We start from the raw sequence: 18313 nt of genomic DNA, 5'->3' as shown, positions 1-18313 counted from the left end.
TTGAATGCGGCTATATACCTATACATCTATGTATATATAGGCTTTCATATATTGTTACATCGGTAATGTTAAAAATCAATCAATGAGCCAGTCTTAGCTCCTAGATAAATTGAAAGTAGAAGAGCTGCCCATTGGTAATAGCGTTTAATAGGAATCATTTTGACGTTTACTCGAGACGTACGGTATTTTGACCAAATCCACACAACGGAGCACAGTAACCAGTAGTATTTATTCTTGACTGCAAGGTACCCACATCTTATAATCATTTTACTAGTTTTCCACATAAAATCCAATACCCTCATCATTGTCATGACATTTTTATGGACAAGTGAGACTCTGATTTCAATGTCGTCTAATTTTTTTTTTGTGCCATTCAGTTTCTCTGAAATATCATTAAAAGTTGAAAAAATCTCCTCATTCCATAAAGCAAAATCTCCATTTAGTGTAGATGTTATAGCTGTCCATTCTTGTAGTAAGGTATTTTTGAAGTTCGTCATCTCAGGTACTATCTCATCCGTCATGGATGGTAACAATGAATCATGAAGGATGGAATTGAACCCTTGCAAGAGCTCTATAGCTTCCATTTGTGATTCAGAAAGATCCTTTGACATGCCTCCTAACTGTTTTTTTAAACCCATCGAGAAGTTTTCCAACTCGGTATTAACTAACTTGTTATTTCTAGAGTAATATTCTTTTACGTCGTTGGACATTTCCACTAGGTCCTGTAAATTATTCAGGCTGTCGTCCTTCAAGTCATTTATCTTAGATTTTATGTCATTTTTAGCAAGCTCATCGGCTAGATCGCTCATAATATGATGGACGGTATCAACTTCATTCATTAGTTGACTGTTCTTCTCTATGATTTGGACCTCTAGTTGTTCGGAAGTTTCATAGAGTACATCATTCACTTTATTTCTAAAAAATGAGAGGTCGTTTTCTAAGATTATTCGATTGCTTTCGGTCGCATTTCGCAGTTCATTGTCATAGTTGCGGAACATCCTGGCCAGATCGTCCAAAAAATTTTGAGAATCTTGCTCCATTTGAAACATCAGATGATTTAACTTAGTATCGACATCATCCCCAAATGAATCATAAAGTTCAGTGATATTTAGAAAAAGTTTCAGTATCTGTTCTTTTTCAAAAGGAAGAAGATTTTCATAACAAATACTCGATAGTCGCTGATAATTTCCACTATAAGTTGTCCACCACTGTGAAGATGATTCTAGTTCAAACATACAATCCATCATTGATCCTAGGTCGTCAACCATGCAATTTTCTGGTATTTCGCCCAAGCCAGATGCCTGAAACTCGCATATTGAAAGTTTAATGGCCGTTTCTACCCTTGTTTCAGCGTCAATGGATTCAAGTCCATTTGCAATACATTGTGGCAAAAATAATTTTAGTGCGTCTTTAACACATGTTGATTTCAAGAATGGAAATTTGGATTCTAATACATTTGTCGCAACGGAATTATCTGTGTATATCAATCTTCCTTGCAGCAGATTGTTGATTTTTCCTAGTTCGGAGCTTGAAACAAACTTAATACAAATTGCAAACAAATAGACGTAGCGCATTTCAAACATTCAAAGTTTTTGAATAGAAACAGTTGTTGAACCAGAATATGTATACTTCATTGGTATTCCGAACCAGTGTTTATATATAGAAAATTTGTTCAGGATTAATCCCAAACAATTATGATAAAACAACCCGCTAGTGTGACACAGTTACAGTACGTATTCTTATTTACATTGTTTATTTGCGTGGAATGCGCAATTCCCTTTGCAGTGAGTTGCTCTTATGCTGCCTTTTTTTTAATATAGACGATTTATGGGCGTAAAGCTTCTCGTTCAGTGCAATTCAAATATTTCTCGATGAAGTACTTTTTAAATTCCTTATTATAACCTACAGCGCCCGTATTCTTAAGCGCGTGATTTCTCTCACTATTTTTGAGAGCCCTAATAATTTGTAGTTGGTATTTATGACTTAGTTTGATCTTATATGTATCTATCATATGAGCCATCATAGTGTAATTTCCTTGAAGTGCAAAAGACAGTATAAATTTCTCCACGAATTCGCTGGGCACGTTTTGTCCATATATTGGGCTCACTATATTGAAAACAGTGGATAGATTTCCGGAGTTGATCATTGGATCTTTAGTAAATGTTAATACTTTTTTGATAAAAATAGGTAAGGTGCTATCCACAGCCCGTTTTGCGTTATTGGATTTTCGAATAATATTTAGCAGAGAACACAATTCGTCGAAATGCCGGCACATAGGTATCAAAAATTTGAACAGGTCTATTGTTCCATAATTTTCTATTATGGGTGCAAGATCTGCTATGAATGCAAATTTGGATCTTATATCAAAAATCTTAGTGCTTTTATCGAAATGAACATCAATTGCCTCCAAATATCTATTAATGATAGTAGCCTCTGGTAAAATACCCTTTTTTATTAAATGGCCCAAAAAATTTTTGCTTTCATTCAAATTGCCGGTTTTAATGAAATATGATAATAGTTGTTCAATTACTATTGGGTGCAATGAATTTTCGCAACGCCCTGGAAAAAATCTGTTGTTGATCGCTGCCAATAGGTTTTCTAGTGCGGTAACCAATGTGGGACTGTACGGTGGGTTTTCATTTGCTTCCACTTTACAAAGGATATTATATAAAATAATGTTCATGGCCTTCATTTGGTCTAAACGTGAATATAATTGCATCTCAGTAACATTTATTAGTAGTATAAGTTTTTCAGTCGAGTTTCCATAATTCTTTATCAAATAAGCCAGTATATTCTCGCAAAATAATCTTGTCTGTTTACTGTCGCGGTCAAAAATATTCTGTAGTTCATTATTTACGGACTCGACCCTGGATTGCAAATCATTCGTGTTTTCAATCTCTGATAATATATTTTCAAGACCTCTTAATTTGGCAATATCGGTTGAAGACAAATGCAGAACGTGAAAAGATCTAACGCTTTTGCTCGCAGGTGTAAGTACAATATTTCTTTGATGTTGTCGTCTTGCAACGAATTCCATCAACCATTTATTCACTCCCCTAATATCATCAAACTTTAATTTGCTATCAACTAGTATGGTTTTTAGGCTCACCGGGTGTTTTATCAGTGATGGAGCAATTTTTTTGCCATCAAGCAGGCTAGGATTGTATTCCGTAGCGCATGCCGTGAATTGTTCTATTGCTGTTGGTTGGTAAAATGGGTGAATTATTTCTTCCGGATGAGGAACTTTATCGGCATGTTTAATGATCTTTCGACCGTCCGCTACTAAAGGAGTCTTTTTAAGTACTGGGTACCATTTGCGAGATTGCATCCTAATGAAGCACAGGTTTCTCCATTTGCTGATTTCTTGCACTGTAGTAATCATTTTCTAAGACCCTTAACAGATAGTGATGGAGGAAGAAAAAAATGTACAAATATTTGGAAGCCGATTGGCAAACCGATGTAACGTGCAAAATGACACATGATGTTACTTATTCAATGAACCCTCTATATGTCACTTCTGGAGCAATCAGACTATCTGTATGTGTTGGAGCCACTTCATATTCTGAGCTATTGCCGTTCTGTTTACTCTGGTAAATGTCGGAAATTGAGTACTGTTCCATTGAGCACGCATGCGCAATTGACTGTTGCGATTCATATTTTTTGACTGACACAACTCTTCTCATGACCCACAGCATGGAACAACAAAGTGCTACGCTAATAGTAGCGGCTAGCATTAGCCAGCCGGGCCAGTCCAGTTTGGAGATGAACAGAAGAATATCTACCAAAAAACATAAAAGACATAGCATGAACGTTGGCAGCGAAAAAAGGGCCGTGAACAATAACATCTCAGGTGAGTCCCCTAGTGGAGTTACCATGATAATCACTGCTAAAATTAATAGCGTTCCTGTGAATGCCAGTGAAATCGGGTGAACCACTAATAAATTGGAGACGACCACTTTTGAGTTCGATGGCAGGGTCAAAACGTGCCCGGAGGAGTCGACATCTGTACTGTCATATCCTATCTTCATTTTCGTGCACATCAATTCTTGGTTTTGACCACGTACACACCAGCCAAACAGGCCATAATAGTGGTTTCTGAATGACGATAACGATAGGTACTTGGTCACGGGGACGGTTATTAGCGGAAGTATTTCGAACATGGTTGTGATTGCTAGCAAAAACACCACAATATGGATCATGCTAACCATTCTCCTCTTTTCCTCAATGAATCTGTCTCAACCGTATAAATCTTTGTTTAGAAGGACGTCTCTACTCATTTCCCGGTTCTCAACGCTCATCACTATCTATCTATATTCATTGTTTCTTAGCTTATACTTGCGCGCGCCGCTGGTGAAAATCAAACTATAGCGAGATTCGACAATAAATTGGCAGTTACTTTTAGTGATAAAGAAAAGTCATGTTTTGTATATAGTCATAGCATGCTGTGTTGTAAATGTGATCTGTCTGAGACGTGTCAGTAGATCATAAATTTACAAACATTAAAATACATTTTTCATCGCTGTATAGCAAAAGTAATCTTATACTTTGTTGGTATGCTGAAGTAAAACACAGGGCTCTTGGCTTCACCCCCACGCTGTATCATAGAATAAAGAGAGTAGTGATGCAATAGGGCCGTGGTTAGACCCAAATTGAAGGTAGCGTTGATAGTAGTACTAAGTGAGAGTGCTTAGCAATCATTATTGACGGTGTTTTCTTGGCGAAGGTCTTTTTCTACTGCGATGGACAGGTAGGATGACTCACTGCGTAATTCGTTGCCAACTTCTTTAGTCGTCGAGTATATAAAAGCCTCATCCTCGGCTCGCCGCACAAAGGTGACGATTTTTGGGCTAGTATCAGCAATACTTCTATTCCCTTTATTTAAAGAAGTCCAAAATTCAACATAGCATGAGAATATCATCAACATTGCTTCAACGCTCGAAGCAGCTTATAGATAAGTATGCATTATACGTGCCCAAGACGGGCTCTTTTCCTAAAGGATTTGAAGTAGGCTACACTGCATCTGGAGTCAAAAAAAACGGGAGCCTGGACCTGGGTGTAATCTTGAATACCAATAAATCTCGTCCTTCAACCGCAGCAGCTGTTTTCACGACCAATAAATTCAAAGCTGCGCCAGTTTTGACATCGAAAAAAGTCCTTGAAACTGCTCGTGGTAAAAACATCAACGCTATTGTAGTCAATTCCGGTTGTGCTAACTCGGTCACAGGTGATCTTGGTATGAAAGATGCCCAAGTAATGATTGATTTGGTTAACGATAAAATTGGTCAAAAAAATTCTACCCTAGTCATGTCTACAGGCGTTATTGGACAACGACTACAGATGGACAAGATCAGCACTGGTATCAATAAAATTTTTGGAGAAGAAAAGTTCGGCAGTGATTTTAACTCTTGGTTGAACGTAGCCAAATCAATCTGTACTACTGATACTTTCCCAAAATTAGTTACATCTAGATTCAAATTACCTAGTGGTACTGAGTATACTTTGACAGGTATGGCAAAGGGCGCGGGTATGATTTGTCCGAATATGGCTACCTTATTAGGTTTCATAGTTACAGATCTTCCTATTGAAAGCAAGGCGTTGCAGAAGATGCTGACTTTCGCTACTACCCGTTCATTTAATTGTATATCGGTGGACGGTGATATGAGCACCAATGACACAATTTGCATGTTGGCCAACGGTGCTATTGACACCAAAGAAATTAACGAAGACTCTAAAGATTTTGAACAAGTAAAATTGCAGGTCACAGAATTTGCTCAGCGCTTGGCCCAGTTAGTCGTTCGCGATGGTGAAGGTTCGACAAAGTTTGTTACTGTTAACGTTAAAAATGCTTTGCATTTTGAAGACGCCAAAATAATTGCTGAATCAATCTCAAACTCTATGTTGGTCAAAACCGCACTATATGGGCAAGATGCCAATTGGGGAAGAATATTGTGCGCGATCGGGTATGCAAAGCTGAATGACTTAAAATCTCTAGATGTCAACAAAATTAATGTTAGCTTTATTGCTACCGACAATTCAGAACCTCGTGAGCTGAAGCTTGTCGCTAATGGTGTGCCACAATTGGAGATCGATGAAACAAGGGCTTCTGAAATATTGGCTTTGAATGATTTGGAAGTGTCTGTCGACTTGGGAACCGGTGATCAGGCAGCACAATTTTGGACTTGTGATTTATCACATGAATATGTAACAATTAACGGTGATTACCGTTCATAAATTCATGTATATTTTGTTCAATCTTTCTTTTATAAGCATGGTTATATAAACGCACAGAAACAGAGTGTTTCCTGTACCTTCTGAATGAGTTTGGCTATTGCCATATTTTTGAAAGAATTAACTATTTCCGTTTTTATTTATGTACGAGGCACCTTAACTATCCTGTCACATCGTTTTTTTTTTACTTAATTACATACAGAGGTTCGCCTATTATAATAGATGTGTTGGTATAAATATTCATATATACCTATTTATTAACGTAATGTTAACCTGACTTGGTGCTCTCAACTGTTGGAATCTCTACTTGATCATTTAAAAAATTCACCAATTTCTGCGCATCGAGTAAATTTGTATTAAAATATTGACGTTTTGGTATAACGCTCAATAAATCAAGAACCTCTGTTGGAAGCTCTGAGTCTCTTTTGAATTTCTTATTGGAGAAGTTTCCATTGTTTCCAGTTTCCTCCATTAGTCTCTTTCTATCTGACGAACTCATATTGTAAGAGCCATGATGGCCATCCCCGTTTCCAGAAGAAAAGTAACTGTCTTCTTCCTCATTATACATATAAGTTAACTCTAATTTCTTTATTAAGTTGGAGTTTTGAATTTGATAACGACTTGTGAAAACTTCAATCAAATTTTCTTGGGGGAACCGTTCGAAAAATCTTTTCTCTAGAGAATAAACGTTGTTTAAGTTACCGAATTTCGATTCATAACTTATCATTTTCTTGTATATTTCCTTCAGCTGGGTTAAATCTTGCACTTTTTCCACTGATGTTTCAAATAAGGTTTTGATCTGCGAATCCTTATTTAAAAATATTAAAAAATCTAAGTATTTGTTGATATAAACTCCATCGTTTTGGAAGTATTTTAAACCCAATTCTAAAACCTTAAAAGCAGTCTTATAATCGTTTTGATTTTGAAATTCTAAATATGCATTTTCCACGTAGACGTCATGTGTTAATATACGCTTCAGTTTACGACATTTACCAAATACAGTACGTGCTGCGGATAGTCCTGATATTCTTTTCATCGTATTCATATACACGCAAAACACGAATGTTAATTTTTCCCTCTGTTTGTATAGCAGCTCTTGTTCATACTCTGTGTTATTATCTTCACCCGAATTTACATCGGAGGCGATCTTTTTATACTGCGATAGTAAAGTTTGAGTGCACTTGTCAAAACAGTTAGAAACACTTTCAGAATCATTATCCAGTTCGTAGCATTCGGATAACTTGAATGTAAGAGAAGGTGAGTCGGGATTAGCTAATAACGCAGTATATAAGATATTTTGTCGATCCGAATTTTCAGATATATACATTGAATAATCGTACCACATTTCAGCAGAAAATATCATGTATTGAATACCTTGTTTATAAACGTAACTGATTCTTTGTGATAGCATATCTTCACTAAGCATCAACTTATTCTCCCTTTCCCATTTTATCCAATTCAACCAAATCTGTAACTGCTGAATGTTTGAGTCTGAGGTACCTGGTTGTGGTATGTTTTTCTTGTTTGCTGTGCGCAGATTAATTGGAGATGCCCTTTTCAATCCATTAGTAACGTTCAACCATTCCTGGTATAAGGAACGGGCTTTCATGTATTCGGCTGATAACTCGCCAATAAATTTTCTGGCTGTTAGGGAATTTATTTCTTGTTCCCATTGAGTGTATCTATTCCACATTTTTTCTAGATTATCAAAAGGAACACATAGCATTTTCTTGTAGAATTCTCTGAGCATGTCAATTCGCTGTTGCTCCTCCCATTTGTTGAATGGCTTCCACTGCTCTAAAAAATTGAGATATTCGTTCCAAAAAGAAGATGATTTGGGTTCAAAAATTGCACACTTTTGCATAACTAGTTGGAATGCCTTGACAATAACAGCTCTCGCCTCTTGTCCACCAGTAATTAAGTTGTTTTTTCTGCGTATGTAGTCCAAATATGTTGACCAAAGAGATAGGTCATTATTTTCCAACTTGCCAGAAAGACATTGAGCCAAAATCTTCTCAACAGTCTCAAATTCATCTCTTGCCAATTCACCCTTTAGTTGCAAAGTCCACGCAGGTGAATAAAACGGGAATGTGTTATGAAATTGCTCGTATACTTCTCTCACCTTAGCGTATGACTCTTGAGTTTCCAAATATTGAATAAGCTGGAAGTATGATAAAATATTCGTGGGATTGTCTTTAATCCTTTCTCTAAGTCGTAGTTCATCTCCATGTATATTGTCACTAGGCTCTGCGACTTTGTCCGCAGAGGGATATAGTAAATCAGGAGTCGTAGAGCTGGACATATCTCTTGTTTGACTCTCCAGTTTGGCCTTTTATTTCGTTGTAGAATACTCTTTCATCACACAAGCTACACTTTTCTTCTTAATTATTACAAGGTAACCGACAATTTTGTCACGATTGTTATCATTTTAAACGAAGTGGGAAATGTAATAAGAAATAAGCTATTTAGAATGGCTACTATTTAATGCTGGAATTTGTATTTTTCAAATAAACGCAAAGCAAGGCTATTATCGAGTCAGTAATGGTTAAAGGTAGTGTGCATTTATGGGGAAAGGATGGCAAAGCATCGTTGATTTCAGTGGACAGCATTGCGCTTGTATGGTTTATCAAGTTATGTACTTCAGAAGAGGCAAAGAGTATGGTTGCGGGATTGCAGATCGTATTCTCAAACAATACAGACCTATCATCAGATGGAAAACTACCAGTGTTAATTTTAGATAATGGAACGAAAGTATCTGGTTACGTGAACATCGTACAATTCTTACATAAAAATATATGTACTAGCAAATATGAGAAAGGTACGGATTATGAAGAAGATTTAGCAATTGTTAGAAAAAAGGATCGCCTTTTAGAGTATTCCCTATTGAATTATGTTGACGTTGAAATTTCCAGACTAACGGACTACCAGCTCTTTTTGAACACCAAAAATTACAATGAATATACCAAGAAGTTGTTTTCAAAATTGCTATATTTTCCTATGTGGTATAATACGCCATTGCAACTAAGATCGCAAGCACGTGAAAATTGTGAGGAGATTATAGGCTCACTGACCCTTGAGGATGATGAAGAATTTGTAGAAAGTAAAGCAATGGAGTCAGCCTCGCAACTAGCACAATCAAAGACCTTCAAAATTGCGCATAAGAACAAAATTAAGGGTAAGCAAGAGCTACAACAGGTGAAATATAATCTTCAATTTGATAATAGACTACAGAGTTGCGTCAGCAATTGGTTGGCTGCCCGTAAAAAACTGGATGATTCTGTAATACTTTCCTCCGACCTTCTTTTCCTTGCAAATCTTTACGTTCAGTTAGGCCTACCTGATGGTAACCGCATCCGTTCAAAACTGGAACAAACCTTTGGAAGTGAATTATTGAATAGTATGTCGAACAAAATTGATGACTTCGTCCATAGACCAAGTAATAACTTGGAGCAAAGAGATCCTCAATTTAGAGAGCAAGGAAACGTTGTGATGTCATTATATAATTTAGCCTGTAAATACATATAATAAAAATAAACAAAATAATGCAGAAAGGTGTCTTTAAGTTCATTTTTCAATTTCTTTTCGGTTTTCGTACTCCTTTATAAACGAAGTAATAAACAATTGTACCATCATCGTTAATTATGGCCAGCAGTATTCTTTCAGTAGATGGACTACATAAGTGAGTAAATGTCTGGCTCAAGCATTCCAAAGTGAGAAAATTCTCTTTGTACTGTGACATATTGATGGGTAATATGAACTCTAGCGGGCGTGGCGATGACAAGCTATTTTCATGCTCTGTGTCTACATCGTTGCTCAGCTTGTGAGGCGGACGACCTCTCAGTAATCTCAGGCTATTTCCCTTCCATGATAAATCGTCTTGTAAAATTTCCACTTCCGTCCACATTTGGAAATAGAGTAAATTATTTTTTACTAGAGATATGATATCTGTCGTTGCCATTCTTATTTTCCTCAACCTCCTCGACGTAATTTCTCTTCGACAATTTATTATATCTTTCATATATTTCTGATGACTTTTTCATTTTCACTTTTTTTCAACCCATAACGGCTTTTTGTTCAAAAGAAACTGATCATGTCATCGATTAAAAGTAAAAGTATGCACATCAGCCTCGTGACAGATGAGGATCTCATGTCAAAAACCGCCAAGAAGCATGCATTATTGAATTTGAAACGTGGTAGATTATTAAGTATATGTCTATGTAATATTAAGTAAGACAAGGGCATTCACTTTACATGCAAATGCATTTGGAACCCTTGACCGAAAAAAAAAAAACAGGTTAACCGCAAAATACATGATCTTCCTTTATTAGAAGAACCGTTTGGCTTTAGTTAAAAATTGATGCTTTTCAGTGGAATGACGATCTTCGTTTACCTGACGCTCTTCATTTTCATCAACCTCATTTAGCAAGACTTCAGGGTCCACGTGCAAGTCTCGAATAACCTTTTCGGTCGCATCTTCCATATCCATCATACCATAAATTGCAATTGTGATAATACCAAGAATACCGGCAAAGCAGGAGAATGTCATGGCAATAATACCTTTTTTGGTAAAACCGGTAGGAATGAAGGCATGCTGAACATTTTCACCAGTTAAATCAGTTAAATCCAGTGTATTGGCAGCGGCGTTACCTTCAGTGGCCACAGAGCAACTCTGGCAAACTTCTAAGTGGTTTTCACTGAGTTGTTGAGAATGAGCATCTTGGATACCAAAAGGATCCTCCACGAGAACAAGACCCAAACCTTGCAACAAATGCCATTCGATATGACAATGGAAGAACCAAACACCTGGGTTATCGGCTTTAAACCTGATGACGAAATTGGATTGTGGTCTAACGTATAAAGTATCTCTTCTCATTGGGTATTCTGGGAAGGCAGGGTGGTTGTCCGGATCGAAACTGTGAGGAACTTCACCTAGGGCATCATCATATGTACGATCTCTCTGGATGGTTTGGAAAGCGTGACCATGTAAATGGAAAGGATGGGTACCTGTGTCCTGGTTATTTAGCACAATCTCCACGATTTCATCCTTCTCTAGGATGAAAGTGTGCGTGTTTGAACCGTAGATTTCGGAGTTGTTTGCTTGATCACCTGAAGACAAAACGGTCATCAAAGTAGGAACTTTTGGTGCAGTATAGGTGATATTATTGAAGAAGGCGTAATTCACACCGTTTTTCAAGTTATCCATAACAACGTCAACGGTAATCACATGATCTGGCTCGCCATAGATGGCTTCTTTCTCGTACGGTTGCAAGTAGAAATCGTCCAAGAAGTTATCAATTGAATCCACGTAATTTTGTGTGGGCAGCGCAGCGGTTTTGTTGTAGACCATATAAGAGGTTGCATTCAGCTGTAAATCACTTGGAATGACATCCAACATGGTGTCATCAAATTTCTGCATGATGGCGAAATTTTTGTCCGTGTCGTTTTTAGTGTGAACCAGGACTGTATATCTCTGAGCGACAGTGATGTAAAGCATATCCGTTACGTTCTTCTCGGTAGTGATACCGTCGATTTCGACCACGGTCATTTCGTGGTCCTCGATCCAAAAGTACTGCGAAACGAACCCACCCACGTTGACAATTCTCAAAAGATACGTCGTATCGGGCTGGACTTCCCATGTCAGATTCATCGTGTTGTTAACAATCAAGTTCTGTGGGATGGGCTCAGCACCTGTCGGATTATAAACACTCATGAACGACTTCGTCAAGTCCGTGACCAAGTCGTGGTACCACTCACTAAGCGATAAAGAAAGTTCCTCATCGTAATCGTAGGGGAAGCTATCATCCTTGATGATGAAAAGACCTTTCATCCCGTCTTCATATTGACCGTCCGTGTGTGAATGGTACCAGTAGGTGCCTACATTGTAGTCCACCGTGAAATTGTAAAGCATAGTACTGCCTGGCGCAATTGGACATTGCGTCAAGAAGGGCACACCGTCCATAGAGGCGGTTCCGTTTTGGAAGAGACCGTGGAAATGCATAGAAGTATTGGTGTTGTTCATTCCGTTGGTCAAGTAAATCTGCACACGGTCACCTTTGTTGACCGTTATATCTGGCCATGGGAACTGGCCATTACAGGTGATCACGGGACGGCTCTTTAGCCCATCAACGTTCCTGTAGTCCCAGCCAGTGGTCCAATTAAACGTGTGCGTCTCCGCTTGTGCTAGCGAGAGCATCGAGAAAAGCAAAACGGCTATAGAGAGCAAAGCGTTAGTCATCTAGTTCTAATTTTTTGCTACTCTTCCTTACACTGGGGTCCTCTTCGTTTCCTATGCCTATCCATCGCTTATAGAACAAGAGCTATAGGGCATGGCCTGCTTACATACATATATATATATATATATATATATATATAATCGCACTACATGCACGAGGCCTTGGCATACTCCCTCGAAGGATCGACTGTTTGAGTGCATCCTTCATTTTCTGTCGCAATTGGCGAGAATAAGAGCACCTGCAAATGGGTGCACTTTTGAAGATGGGCCTTGCCTGTTGGGCCTGCCTAAGTCAGCCTCGCCTAGCTCTAGGCGGAGGGTCTTTATCGGCGACTCAGCGTACTGTAGGGACCACCCCAGGCGCAACGGGCTGATTCGCACCCGGAAAGTAAAGCTTATTTCTGTCGGACGGAGAGTGTCCTTTTTCTCTCGCAGAAGACCATTTATTGGTCCTGAAACGGTATGAACATGTTATTATTCCTGTAACCGTGAAATAGGCAAGCCAAGGCATTATCGCAAAGAAGGCAGCACAGATTCTCGTATCTGTTATTCTTTTCTATTTTTCCTTTTTACAGCAGTAATGTCTCACACAGAAACACAGACTCAGCAGTCACACTTCGGTGTGGACTTCCTTATGGGCGGCGTTTCTGCTGCCATTGCGAAGACGGGTGCCGCTCCCATTGAACGGGTGAAACTGTTGATGCAGAATCAAGAAGAGATGCTTAAACAGGGCTCGTTGGATACACGGTACAAGGGAATTTTAGATTGCTTCAAGAGGACTGCGACTCATGAAGGTATTGTGTCGTTCTGGAGGGGTAACACCGCCAATGTTCTCCGGTATTTCCCCACGCAGGCGCTGAATTTTGCCTTCAAAGACAAAATTAAGTCGTTGTTGAGTTACGACAGAGAGCGCGATGGGTATGCCAAGTGGTTTGCTGGAAATCTTTTCTCTGGTGGAGCGGCTGGTGGTTTGTCGCTTCTATTTGTATATTCCTTGGACTACGCAAGGACGCGGCTTGCAGCGGATGCTAGGGGTTCTAAGTCAACCTCGCAAAGACAGTTTAATGGATTGCTAGACGTGTATAAGAAGACACTGAAAACGGACGGGTTGTTGGGTCTGTACCGTGGGTTTGTGCCCTCAGTTCTGGGTATCATTGTCTACAGAGGTCTGTACTTTGGCTTGTACGATTCTTTCAAGCCTGTGCTGTTGACGGGGGCTCTAGAGGGGTCCTTTGTTGCCTCTTTCCTATTAGGTTGGGTCATTACCATGGGTGCTTCCACTGCGTCGTATCCCTTGGATACGGTAAGAAGAAGGATGATGATGACTTCGGGCCAGACCATCAAGTACGACGGTGCTCTGGACTGTTTGAGAAAGATTGTTCAGAAAGAGGGCGCGTATTCCTTGTTCAAGGGCTGTGGTGCCAACATATTTAGAGGAGTCGCTGCAGCTGGTGTCATCTCATTGTACGATCAGTTGCAACTCATAATGTTTGGCAAAAAATTCAAGTGAAAAAAAAAGAAAACAACAAACGAATAAAATCTAAAAATTCTACATATTCTTGCTATTTATTTACATATTCATTCTTGCTACATACCTGTCTTATGCTATAATGACACTGGAGGTCTTCTTTCTTCTTTGAATTTATGTCCTGACAATTCAGTAAACGCCGTGCGGAAGGGAACCGTTTACGTACGCCAAGCTAAACATTGAAAAAAAAAAAAAAAAAAATGATAATAATAGTAATAATAGTAACGACGTAAAGGTAAAAGAAACAACAGACTTTTAAACTTGTTAACTTTTGCATGACCTCAATTGAAGATCTGATATCAAATCCTCCCCTGCTACTGCATTCCTCACTCTCTCAACTTCGCTACCTCATACTCAGTGAAGGGCTTCCCATATCTGAAGATAAACAGCAGCAGCGCACGCGATGTTACGTGTGGACGGTGCTCTCTCAAACTTCTATGGAGGCGTCTACACAACGGTACCTTGCGCTCTTGAAACTGGGCCCACCTTCCACAACCATTTACCAAAAAATCAAGAACGACACATCCAGAACTTTTCAGACGGATCCAAACTTTAGAAATAGAGTCTCAGAGGATGCCCTCATCCGGTGTCTGTCGTGCTTTGCTTGGCAAACACAACAAAGAAGACAAAAGACTCGTTTTGGTCGCATTCCTGTGAGCACATATGTGCAGGGCATGAACGTGTTATTAGCTCCTCTGCTTTACTCATGTCCTTCTGAACCTATGGCGTATCAACTTTTCACTAAGCTTTGTTATGAAATGATACCGACGTATCTAACTAAGAACCTAAACGGCGCCCAGAACGGCGCCAAACTACTAGATATTTCTCTCAGAATCATTGATCCAAAGCTGAGTAAATTTCTATCGGACAATTTACTTACAGCAGAGATTTATGGTATGCCTTCCATACTCACGTTATCCAGCTGCAATAAACCGCTTGATCAGGTCATTAAACTGTGGGATTTCATGTTTGCATATGGATTCCATATGAATATTCTCTTTGTGGTGGCATTCCTAGTTAAAATGAGATCCAAGGTTTTCAAATCGGATTCCCCTGTTAATTTACTACGACAGTTTCCGGATTTTGATGCTGACGAGATCATTCGGCTGGGCGTCGGGTTCATCGCTAAGATCCCTGCTCAAATTTATGACCTATTGGTAGACCACTTGACCGACCCAGACATATATATACCGTAAACTATGTGAAGAAATATTATATTTTATCGTTTAATTCTACAACGTTTATATGTCTGTATGTGTAAAAAAAAATAAAACGAAAAAAGCAGTGGGTAGATGAGAAAATTTACAGTAATTTAAGGTTATTATTCTATTATTGCACGAAATGAAAATGGCTCGTACGCATATCCTTCACCTTCAAAAAATTTGGACATTGCCTCCACCCAATGCAAACGTAGCGCATGCAACATTGCGGAAGTACCTTCCATGAAAACTAGGATACAAACGGTTAAAACAAACCACATAGCAAATAAGAAAACCACCTTCATGACAGCCAAAGGCGACCCTGAGTTTTTAGAACTGAAAGCGTTTGAAATTGTCATATCCCATAAAACACTAGATAATTGCGCATGCGCCAACGATAGTGCCCAAAGACGTAGATATGATGCTGTATGAGAGATACAATTTAAACAGAATTCAATAGTATGGATTACCTGATGAATCATGACATCGCCGAAATTAAATGGCCCCTGTTCACCTCCACCAACGCTTTCATTGATACTGTCTGCAACACTGGCAACATCACTGATGATCATCCCTTGGAAACCTTCCGCTGAATGTCTCTGTTGTGCTATTTGTTCCTCATGCTCAATATTGCCCACACTTTGGTATCCGTGAGGCCTGCCACCACCACCGTTCTTATTTAACCTTCTCAGTGTTAAAGGTTTATACAGCAATAACCACGGGACACAAACTAGTGCCGCAAGCAGTAGTACAACTTGCAACTTGGCTTGTCCGGAATATAATTGATCATCAATAGTACCCGGTGCTAAAAACATGTTTATTAGCATATTCAGTAACCCTGGAGCAGGCTTATCATCTTTAATCCAATCCTTCGACCACTTGTACACGATAGCCCACGACAAATAACCAAATATTGATTGCATAAACACTAAACCGGGGATAAAGTTACCAATTATGTCCACTTTAGAGTTTTTAGCTCTGTAATTGATATAAGAAAACATGAAGGAATAAGTCATATGTGCGTATCCCATTAGAATGGACAGCTTCATCTTATAAGAGTTGGAAAATAGTAGTCCGTTATCAGTACCATGCCAAGCAAAATCCAATCCAAACGGATAAACCCCAGTTTTCTTCGCCTCAATCGATTCGCCCTTTCTGAAAGTGGAAGGCCATTGCCAGCCTGATTTGAATATTGTCATAGATTTGGAAAAGATATCATTGTACAACAGCCCAGTATATACAGAAAATGCACCCATCAACAATAAAACATATCTACCTGTAAATGCCATGTCAAAAATTTCGTCCCTGTGCATAGCACCAAACTTACGTTCATTTAGCACCAAGAATAGTGCCATCAAAAATAAAATGAAACCATGGCCCATGTCACCAAACATAATGGCAAACATAAATGGGAAGGTGACAACCGTGGCTAAACCAGCATTGATTTCTTTATATGTTGCGATACCGTATGCATCCACAATCGATTGGAAGGCCTGAGTGAACTTGTTGGTTCTATGGTATGTAGGTGGTAATTTATTGGTTAGGATCACATTAAAGACGGTACTGTATTCAGAACCCAACGTTTCAATGTAATCCTTCAATGAGTCTTGTAAATGGATCAATTCTGTGGAAGGCACCCAACCTTCGGCTATTAGACCCTGTGATTCTTGTTGGAACTTGTTCAATGTGGTATAAACATATTTTTCCCTTTTCGTCATGGCGGACCATACTGGCAGCTGGTCATGTATAACGAGCAGTTCTGTGTGTAAAGTTTGTTCGGTAGTATCCAGGATTCTTTGCAAGTCGTCTATTTGACGGTTTAAGGTGTCAACTAATTCACTAGAACGAGTATTCAGGGAGACTATTTTACCATTTAAGGAATCTATGACACGCTTAACCTTCTTGAGCAATGTTTCACCATGAGTAAAAATAATAAAGCAGTCCTTTTCAACCTTTTCTTTACCTTCCAACAATGGCTCCTCTATTGGAAAATTCTGAAAGATCAAATTACCACGCAATAACCTCCACAGGATTCTGTTCAATATATCTACTTTTGTTCTTCTGATAGAGCCTGTTATCATGTATCTATGCTGGTATCCCTGCTCTAAAAAGCTTAGATCTTCGACTGATTGGTTTCTAGTGAGGTCATTCCCTAGAGCGCCCCGGTCCTGTGGTGTTTCGTCGTCAAAAGAAAAAGCATCGCTTAATGTTTCACTGATATCATCAGGGGTCATTCTAAACTCGTCAACATCCCTTTCTTCTTGTTCAATCTCGGGGTTTGTAGCTCTTCCAGCAATCCCAGGATTGACTTCAATAAATTTTGAGCATTCGAATATTACCTGCCTTTGCTCTAAAAGATCGTTCAGTTTACTTCTAAGGCTATCTAAAGATTCATCTAATTGCCTTGCACGGGATTCGCAATCAGTAATTTCCTTCACCATGTCATTAACATTTTCCAACGATAGTGGTTCCATGGTATTGATGAGATCCGCCATATCGGGTTGGGCAATGTCGTTTCCTTCATCATCGATATGTAAAATATACTTCCAGGTCTCTGCGGCGTGCTTTTCAACTACCTCATTCAAGAAGCCTACCATCCTTTCCACTTCATCGAAACGCCTCAACTGGTTAACATAACCTCTTTGAAAGGCAGTTAAATCTTTATTGAGATCCATCACCATAAAGACACTCATTTTCCCTAATAAGAAAGTTACCTCTCTTATGACTTCCAACGGTATGTACAGTTGGACGTACGTCATGTCTGCTGACCGGAATATAGCCTCTTCTTGATTCATAATTATTCATATAACTCGAGGAATTTTAGAGAATAAGAATGCGTCTGTTGCGAATTATGATATGCACCTTAATGTAAGCCTCGAGGTCACGAGGATATTATTTGCAAGCAAAAGCAAAAGCGAGTACAAAACTGTAAGCAAAACGAAATAAAAAGAGTGTGCTACTATTCTATTATTGTCAACACTGAACTTCCAATCACCTTCGTGGGCCTATGTCTTTTCTTAACTACCTATGCAGTTGACTACATAAACAAAAATGGCAAAAAAGGACACCTCTATTTTGAGAAACAAAAATAAGCCCCGCTACCCGCATAACAGGAAATAGAAGCTA

At 38.9% G+C, this 18313-nt stretch overlaps 11 protein-coding genes across 11 annotated transcripts; 4 read left to right on the top strand and 7 right to left on the bottom strand.

Annotated features, from left to right (window-relative positions):
- Positions 1–68: 68 nt before the first annotated feature.
- On the bottom strand, positions 69–1583 carry KAR5 (Kar5p; the record flags this gene model as incomplete). The annotated part of the gene is made up of 1 exon (NM_001182563.1): positions 69–1583. The coding sequence occupies one exon, from the start codon at positions 1581–1583 to the stop codon at positions 69–71; it is 1515 nt and encodes a 504-aa protein (NP_013781.1).
- A 242-nt stretch (positions 1584–1825) lies between these two features.
- On the bottom strand, positions 1826–3382 carry AEP1 (Aep1p; the record flags this gene model as incomplete). Its single annotated transcript, NM_001182562.1, has 1 exon — positions 1826–3382. The coding sequence occupies one exon, from the start codon at positions 3380–3382 to the stop codon at positions 1826–1828; it is 1557 nt and encodes a 518-aa protein (NP_013780.1).
- Positions 3383–3488: 106 nt separating this feature from the next.
- Positions 3489–4208, bottom strand: RIM9 (Rim9p; the record flags this gene model as incomplete). The annotated part of the gene is made up of 1 exon (NM_001182561.1): positions 3489–4208. The coding sequence occupies one exon, from the start codon at positions 4206–4208 to the stop codon at positions 3489–3491; it is 720 nt and encodes a 239-aa protein (NP_013779.1).
- Positions 4209–4905: 697 nt separating this feature from the next.
- Positions 4906–6231, top strand: ARG7 (glutamate N-acetyltransferase; the record flags this gene model as incomplete). The annotated part of the gene is made up of 1 exon (NM_001182560.1): positions 4906–6231. One exon carries the CDS (start codon positions 4906–4908, stop codon positions 6229–6231), a length of 1326 nt encoding a protein of 441 aa, NP_013778.1.
- A 265-nt stretch (positions 6232–6496) lies between these two features.
- On the bottom strand, positions 6497–8530 carry RNA14 (cleavage polyadenylation factor subunit RNA14; the record flags this gene model as incomplete). Its single annotated transcript, NM_001182559.1, has 1 exon — positions 6497–8530. One exon carries the CDS (start codon positions 8528–8530, stop codon positions 6497–6499), a length of 2034 nt encoding a protein of 677 aa, NP_013777.1.
- Positions 8531–8769: 239 nt separating this feature from the next.
- SAM37 (SAM complex subunit SAM37) lies at positions 8770–9753 on the top strand (the record flags this gene model as incomplete). The annotated part of the gene is made up of 1 exon (NM_001182558.1): positions 8770–9753. The coding sequence occupies one exon, from the start codon at positions 8770–8772 to the stop codon at positions 9751–9753; it is 984 nt and encodes a 327-aa protein (NP_013776.1).
- A 46-nt stretch (positions 9754–9799) lies between these two features.
- SEN15 (Sen15p) lies at positions 9800–10186 on the bottom strand (the record flags this gene model as incomplete). The annotated part of the gene is made up of 1 exon (NM_001182557.1): positions 9800–10186. The coding sequence occupies one exon, from the start codon at positions 10184–10186 to the stop codon at positions 9800–9802; it is 387 nt and encodes a 128-aa protein (NP_013775.2).
- Positions 10187–10552: 366 nt separating this feature from the next.
- FET3 (ferroxidase FET3) lies at positions 10553–12463 on the bottom strand (the record flags this gene model as incomplete). Its single annotated transcript, NM_001182556.1, has 1 exon — positions 10553–12463. One exon carries the CDS (start codon positions 12461–12463, stop codon positions 10553–10555), a length of 1911 nt encoding a protein of 636 aa, NP_013774.1.
- Positions 12464–13040: 577 nt separating this feature from the next.
- Positions 13041–13970, top strand: AAC1 (ADP/ATP carrier protein AAC1; the record flags this gene model as incomplete). The annotated part of the gene is made up of 1 exon (NM_001182554.1): positions 13041–13970. One exon carries the CDS (start codon positions 13041–13043, stop codon positions 13968–13970), a length of 930 nt encoding a protein of 309 aa, NP_013772.1.
- A 293-nt stretch (positions 13971–14263) lies between these two features.
- Positions 14264–15184, top strand: BUB2 (Bub2p; the record flags this gene model as incomplete). The annotated part of the gene is made up of 1 exon (NM_001182553.1): positions 14264–15184. The coding sequence occupies one exon, from the start codon at positions 14264–14266 to the stop codon at positions 15182–15184; it is 921 nt and encodes a 306-aa protein (NP_013771.1).
- Positions 15185–15309: 125 nt separating this feature from the next.
- STV1 (H(+)-transporting V0 sector ATPase subunit a) lies at positions 15310–17982 on the bottom strand (the record flags this gene model as incomplete). Its single annotated transcript, NM_001182552.1, has 1 exon — positions 15310–17982. The coding sequence occupies one exon, from the start codon at positions 17980–17982 to the stop codon at positions 15310–15312; it is 2673 nt and encodes an 890-aa protein (NP_013770.1).
- Between the last annotated feature and the right edge of the window lie 331 nt (positions 17983–18313).

This window comes from Saccharomyces cerevisiae, chromosome XIII, assembly GCF_000146045.2.
Source record: "Saccharomyces cerevisiae S288C chromosome XIII, complete sequence".
Taxonomy (NCBI): domain Eukaryota; kingdom Fungi; phylum Ascomycota; class Saccharomycetes; order Saccharomycetales; family Saccharomycetaceae; genus Saccharomyces; species Saccharomyces cerevisiae.
Note: the sequence above shows the minus strand (reverse complement) of the source record. Positions and strands in the feature narration are given on the sequence as shown.